This window comes from Chionomys nivalis, chromosome X, assembly GCF_950005125.1.
Source record: "Chionomys nivalis chromosome X, mChiNiv1.1, whole genome shotgun sequence".
In the NCBI taxonomy this organism is placed as follows: domain Eukaryota; kingdom Metazoa; phylum Chordata; class Mammalia; order Rodentia; family Cricetidae; genus Chionomys; species Chionomys nivalis.
In genome coordinates, this window is record NC_080112.1 from 91247110 (window position 1) to 91254539 (window position 7430).

The 7430-nt window shown below is 45.5% G+C and overlaps 1 protein-coding gene across 3 annotated transcripts in view; it reads right to left on the bottom strand.

Annotated features, from left to right (window-relative positions):
• The window catches only part of Alg13 (ALG13 UDP-N-acetylglucosaminyltransferase subunit), a 67016-nt gene extending 60034 nt beyond the window's left edge, over positions 1-6982 (bottom strand). For all 3 annotated transcript variants that reach the window (XR_009056465.1, XM_057759318.1, XM_057759317.1), the window contains exons 1-3: positions 6875-6982; positions 4586-4748; positions 1181-1319 (exon numbers count right to left, since the gene is read on the bottom strand). Coding sequence is in view for 2 of the 3 variants with exons in the window: in XM_057759318.1 (XP_057615301.1) it covers positions 1181-1319; positions 4586-4748; positions 6875-6955 (383 nt within the window). In the remaining variant the exon portion in view is untranslated. The remainder of the gene's footprint in view (positions 1-1180; positions 1320-4585; positions 4749-6874) is intronic.
• Between the last annotated feature and the right edge of the window lie 448 nt (positions 6983-7430).

Genomic DNA, 7430 nt, shown 5'->3' on the forward strand with positions numbered 1-7430 from the left:
GATATATATATGTATATACCAAATGTCTAAAAAAGCATGCCATAACAAGTGTTTCATACTTAATGAATTCACAGGTATACACCAAATATCTGAAAGAAACAAAAATAAAATCCAAAGACACACTTACCATGTTCTAACTTTAATATAAGACATAGATATAGACATACAATTAATTTCCTTATGAGATTACTTTTTTAAAATATCAAGTTAGAAAAGTTTTTAAAATTAAGCAACTGGGAATTACTGACCTGGCCCTTTGGCAAGCTTCTAGTGTCCCAAAGAAGAACTAACAGAAAAACAGCATTTTTCTTCAAGCTTCTACTGTGATGCTGATAAAAGACAATACTCCTTACCAAAGATCCCCTTGCTTAAAGTGCTCCGTGGCTTCTCATTAAACATAAAATAAAATTAGAACTCTTAAATGAGCTTATGCCCTCCCAGCTTCATATTCATTCTTCCCTGGTCACTATGCTTTTACCACACCAACCTTCCCTGGTCCTCAAGCATTCCAAACTCCAAGTTCATTCCTAAATTAAAGGTTTTGTAACTCAAGCTCCCTTGTCTTTAAATTTCATATAACTGGTTCTTCCTTCTAATTCAGGACTAACCTCAATCAGGTCATTTGTCAAGCCTCTCCTGAAGTCTACCTAATTCTTCCTTATCCCAGCTACAACATTGTCCTATCTTTTTATTTCTAGCATAGTTCATCATGTGAAACCATAATGTAAATACTATGTTTGCCACTGTAACCCAAGCACTTAAAACAGTACCAACTTTTTATTAAGTAGAAGAGAATATGTGAATGAATATATGGGCTTTACTTACTAAAAGTCAAACGTTAACAACTAAAACTCAGATATATGAAACTGTCCAAATAACTGAATTAATTAGTCCTTAATATAAGCATACCTTCTTTGAACACTGAAAACCTGAATAGTGAACTATAAAACTTTGATTCTTGGAAATCTGCACACCCATATACACTTTCAGACATTCAAATTCACATACACAGAGTTGGCCATGAATACAGAAAAAGACAACACAGAACCAAGTCAAAGCTAAGACAAATAAGAGGTTATAGTGTGTGAAAAGTGTAAAAGTCAAAAGGTTAGACAGGTGGGTAACAGCTGGGAAGGAATTTAAGGCAAGAAAGAGTTCAATTGATCAGTCTCTAGTATACCTGCAGGTACAATAGAAGAGATGTCCTTCTTTGTGCAACTGCTTTGCCAATTCGAACTGATGATTGTTCATTAACTTTTCATTTACAACTACCACAAGTGGCTTGCCTTTTTCCAGACTCTCCAAGCAACTTCCTGCACCTACAAAAATAATAATTAAACCAATTTTTTAACTTATGGTACACTATCATCATAGTTTTATTTCTAAAATTAGTCAGTAAAATTATAAAACCAAACCTTTTACTTATTTCTTAAAAATGACAAACATTAAGTTTAGTGGCACATGCCCCAAATTGCAGCATGTGGGAGATTAAAGCAGGAGCATCATGGGTCACACAGGCAGACTCTATCAACAACAAAAAGAAAACGTACCAACTAATTTTTCTCTAATGTTTTTTGAGGGGAGGGGAATAGAAAGTCTACTGCCTAATCTTGCCTGAAACTTGCTACAAAGTCCAGGCTGACATTTAACTCACCATTACCATACTGTCCTGTTACAACCTCCAGAGCTCTGAGATTACCAAATCCCTAGCTGCTATCATTGAACAACTTCACTTCTATCCAAATACAAACAGAAAAGGCAGGTTTATGCCCTGAAGACACCCACATTAAAAGCTGAGTTCAATCTGTAACACCAATTAGGGGAGGAAAGAGACAGGAAATCCCTGGAGTTCATTAACCTATCAGGTGACCTGAACTGATAACTCCAGGTTCAGTGAGACCCTGTTTCAAAAAATAACATGGAAAGGTTAGAGATGGCTCAGAAACCAAGAGCATATACTGTTCTGTTCTCTTTTAGAAAACCAAAGTTTGATTGGGTCACTCATAGCTACCTGTAACTCCAGCTCCATCCAGGGTGTACAAATACACACAACTAAAAAATACATATTAAAAAACAGAGGGAGCACACCTTTAATCCCAGCACTCAGGAGGCAGAAGCTGACAGATTGTTGTGAGCTCAAAGCCAGCCTGGTCTACATATTGAATTCTAGGCAAGCCAGGACTACATAGTGAGACTATATATATAAACTAAACATGGAGAACAAACAACCCAGTAAGACACCCATTTCCTACCTCTAGCCTCAACACACAGATGTATTACTCACACATACACACACACAATCACACAGATACACACGCACGGACTGACATCAGACACACACATACCAGATACAAAAAATAAAAAAAATAAAGGTGATTTTTAAAAATTATTGAGTTTTAAGATAGCTCCAGAGCCCACATGGTAGAAGACAACAGACACACACACACACACACACACACATATATACACACACACAGGAAAGGATAGGGGAGAGGAAGAGAGGTAGGTAGAGGGAGAAAACAAATAAATGCACTAAATTTTTCTTACATTTTTAAAGGCTAGCCTATAATAGTGACAAGTACTAATACAGAAAACAGTCCTTATGCTTTTACCCTTGAAGGCTATTCCCAAGATAGTCATGACCAGATCACCACGAATGTGCAAATTTTATGATCACTTCAATTTTGAGATTTAAAATTCCTTAGAGGGCTAGGGAGAAGGCTGAGCAGACACATGTCACAAAGCCTGAAAACCTGAGCTCCCACCATGGAAACCCAGAGTAAAGAGAATCAATTCCCACAAGTTGCCTTCTGACCTTCACATAACATGCCATGGTACACTTGCAACCATACACACAAGTATATGACATTTAGGAGGACTATTAAGAGACTATTTAGAGTAAATAAGCCCTTTTTGTAAGTGTTAGGGTAGTAATTAAGACAGACTCTGCTGCTAAATTGTTATATTCTACAACTACGAATTACTGAACATCCATGTGTCTCAGTTACCTCACACCTAACAAAATGTGGATGCTAATAATGACTTTTCTTGTTTTTCTGGTTTTGGAGACAGGTTTCTCCAGTAGCCCTGGCTAGCCTGGAACTCATTCCGAAGACCAGGCTGACCTTGAACTCCTGTTTCTGCCAGTGCTGGGATTAAATCACCACTGCCCAGCAGTACTGTCTATCTCTAAGGAGTTTTCTCTCTTCAAATCAAGTCTTTAGAAAAACCAGCATGTCACCACAAATACCCATAGCAGACAAAACTGCACTGTACCCCCAAAACAGCTTTTCTAAAAGTACTGGAAATCTCAGGAACTCCGTTAGTTTGATCTCTTAAGGTTAGGCTACAATATACTTTCTAAATCTATTAGCTTATGTCTCTGAATACACAATTTATAAATCTAAAATTTTTAATTTTCTTACCATATGCTATTCAAAAATAAATAATATTTTACTGCATCTATTTTACATATATTCAACAGAAGTGCTAAAAAGACAATCCTTAAATTGTTATTACTACAACCCACACCTACCACTGAAAAGGCTTAATGTCCTTTAGAATCTAAGCCTAAATACTAATTTCAAATTCACAATCTGGCCAGGCGGTGGTGGCATGCACCTTTAATCCCAGCACTTGGGAGGCAGAGGCAGGTAGATCTCTCTGAGTTTGAGGCCAGTCTGGTCTACAAGAGCTAGTTCCAGGCTCCAAAGCTACAGAGAAACCTTGTCTCGGGTAAAACCAAAAAAACAATTTCACAATTTGTTATGATCATTGAATATATTATCTTTCCCCTCTGTTTAGAGTTTTGTACTATAAAAGTGAGCAAAAATAGCTTTATCCACTCTTGTCTAGAAATATCCTCTCCACTAAAGTTATCAATGGATACATTCAAGTCAAATAATTATATTAAAATGAAGCTGCTATGAATTATTCTGTGTAATTAACTTACAGATTTTTTTTTTTTTTTTTTTTTTGGTTTTTTCGAGACAGGGTTTCTCTGTAGCTTTGGAACCTGTCCCGGAACTCCCTTTGTAGACCAGGCTGGCCTCGAACTCACAGAGATCCGCCTGCCTCTGCCTCCCGAGTGCTGGGATTAAAGGCGTGTGCCACCAACGCCCGGCCTAACTTACAGATTTTTAAGAAAGGGTCTCAAGTAGCCCAGGCTGGCCTTCACCACTTCCTCTCAAGGGCTAGAATTATAGCCATGGGGCCTGGCTTTCCTAATTGTGGTGGTAAGAACTGGAACCAGGTCTTTCCACATGCTAAGCATGTACCCTGAATTAGATCTCTAGTCCTTGTAAATTCAGTCTGAAAAGATTAAAGTGTCTGTTTTTTAATCAAAGATAAAAACCAAAGATTCTGGGGCTGGAAAGATGGCTCAGCAGTTAAGAGCACTGACTGCTCTTCCAGATGTCCTGAGTTGGATTCCCAGCAACCACATGGTGGCGCACGACCATCTCTAGTGGAATTTGATGCCCACTCCTGGAATAAAGGTGTGCGTGTGCATGCAAATAGAACACTCATATACAGAAAATAAATAAATAAATCTTAAAAAAAAAAACAAGATGCTCAGAAATTTTACCTGCGTGGCTGATGACAAGATCTGCTTGCTGAAGGTCTTCTTTCAAAGAATCCTTATACCTGTAAACATCCAGAGTGAATGACTCAGTACGGAATGGTTCAGGAACCACTGTGCCTCTCCCAATTTGGAGGACAAGTTGGTTGTAACCGAGACTCTTGAGGATCTAGAACAGGAAATAAGAAAATGCAGTCCTTTTAAATGAGATCAATCCTTCATGAACAGCAGTTAAACAACCTCCAAATTGCTGCTCAAGTGAAGGGCGCAACTATACAAAACCTAACTGTGGCTGACCAGTTAGCTTTCAAAATTAGTCCTTTCGCCGGGCGGTGGTGGCGCACGCCTTTAATCCCAGCACTTGGGAGGCAGAGGCAGGTGGATCTCTGTGAGTTCGAGACCAGCCTGGTCTACAAGAGCTAGTTCCAGGACAGGCTCCAAAACCACAGAGAAACCCTGTCCCCAAAAAAAAAAAAAAAAAAAATAGAAACAAAATTAGTCCTTTCCCTGCCCGCCCCTGTCCAGGTACCACCAGGGAATCTCACTGCCAGCCAGCTCACAGAGGGCAGAAAAAACAATATATCTTGAATGAGGAGTCGGAAACCAGGCAGGAATCAAGGGAAGAGCCTGTTTCATTTATTGTTGTTTGTTTTTCAAGACAGGGTTTCTCTGTAGCTTTGGATCCTGTCCTGGAACTAACTCTTGCAGATCAGCCTGCCTCTGCCTCCCGAGTCCTGGGATTAAAGGCCTGCACCACCACAGCCCGGCTGGGAAGAGCCTGTTTGTCTCACAAGTTGAGCAGGGACAGGGCAAACTAGTAGGGTAGGACAGGACCCACTAGGCAGAGGGCGCCACCCCAAGGGCAAGACCGTCTTTACCTGCTCAAAGAGTCGGGGCAATTCGTTTGGGGGCCGAGAGAAGACTAGGGGTGCTGTGGACAAACCATTACTGGCTGGAGTAGGGGGTCGCAAACAGAGATTACTGGTGGGGCAGGGTCCGCAAACAGAGACGCTTTGGGCAAACCATTACTGGCGGGGGGGGGGGGGGGGGGATCCATAGACAGAGATGGCTGCGGGCAAACCATTACTGGCGGGGGTGGGGGATGAGGGTGGGGGGTCAGCAGACAGAAACACTTTTGGGCAAACCATTACTGGGTGGGGGGGAACAGAGATGGCTGCGGGCAAACCATTACCGGCGGGGGTGGGGGGGTGGGGGTCAGCAGACAGAAACACTTTGGGCAAACCATTACTGGGTGGGGGGGGATCCATAGACAGAGATGGCTGCGGGCAAACCATTACCGGCGGGGGGTGGGGGGTGGTCCGCAGACAGAAACGCTGCGGGCAAACCATTACTGGCAGGGGGGGTTCCACAGACAGAGACGCTGCGGGCAAACCATTACTGGCGGGGGGGGGGGGCGGCGGTTCCACAGAGACCCTGCGGGCAAACCATTACTGGCTGGGGGGGGGGGGTCGCAGACATAGACGTGGCAGGGAAACCATTATCAACCTGGAGGTGTGTCACAAAGACGCTGCGGGGAAACCATTACCGGCCGTGGGGGGGGGTCTCGAAATGAGGCGCTGGGGGTGGGGGGGAACGATATATACGGCTTAAGATGGAGAAGCTGGGACAGACACCAAGGGGAAAACCGTAGCCAGCCTGACAGGGGTGGGGTCCGCAGGCCGGCGCCTCAGGGCAACCGGTGTCCAGTCTGAGGGGCTGTGGGTGGGGTCCGCGGGTCGAGGCAACAAGGAATGAGCCATTAGTGGCCAGAGAGGTGAAGGGTCGCGGACCAAGGTGTCCGGAGGGGCCCGACAGGGCTTCGGGGAGCGACCCAGCCACAGGAGCCACGGGGCGTGGGTAGTAGAGACTCTAAAGTGGAGGGGACAAGGCCCGGCCGAGGGGTACAGGGTTGGGGGTGAGGGAGACTGCGAACGGGGTAGGGTGCCCGGTGGGGGAAGAGGGAATACTGCGCCGCGGTGGGACAGGGCAGCGGTAGACAGCGCAGGGGGTGGGGCACGGCGGTGGTGGAGAGAGGCTGAGATGGGGCCTGTCGAGTGGAGAACGGCTGTGAGGAGACAGGAAAGAGCGAAGAGAGGCCTGGCGGTGGTAGAGAGCTGGCTGTGAGGGACGGGACACTGAGGTCGCGGAGGGACGGAGAAGGAAACCCGAGGGGGACTAAAGAGGTTTGGGGCAGGGAGCTGGATACCGGGGGAACAGCTGCCACGCTTCCTTCTGACCGCGGCGGCCAGAGAAGGGCAGTGGAGCTGAGACAGCCGAGCCCTGGGCCGGACTTACCTCGACGCTGTCCGGAGCGGCCACACTAGCGACGAGGTCGTCGAAACTGGTGGTCCCAACAGTCACGAATGCTCTCTTCATCGCGCGGGTTCCAGATTCGGAATTCCTAAAGCGGACGTGACGTCGGCAAATTACGCCGACGTCGGCTTGAGCAAGGGAGTGAGAGTGGGAGGAGTAAGCCGTCACGGCCTTGGGTCCCGTGACTACCGGCTGAGGGGTGAGGGGCGGGGACCTCTGCTGGGCTGGGAGGGGTTCCGTCCCCGCCCCCCCCCCCCCCCCGGAGTTCTGCCGCGCGTCTGGCACACATCCTGAGCGCCCTACACATTTGCATATAAACACCCTTTGGCTCTGTCCAAAAAGTCGGACCGCCGGACAACGGGGTAGGTTGGAGCTTGCCGAGTCTAATTGTTGTCTACTGAGAAAAAGAAAAACCCCCAACACCTACTTAGACCTTGTGCAAAAGGCATTGTTTGAATAGTACAAATCTTTCCCTGATAGGATTGAGATTTTTCGCGTGACGTCGTAAACGTCCACCGCTCTTTGTTCTGGCGTGCCC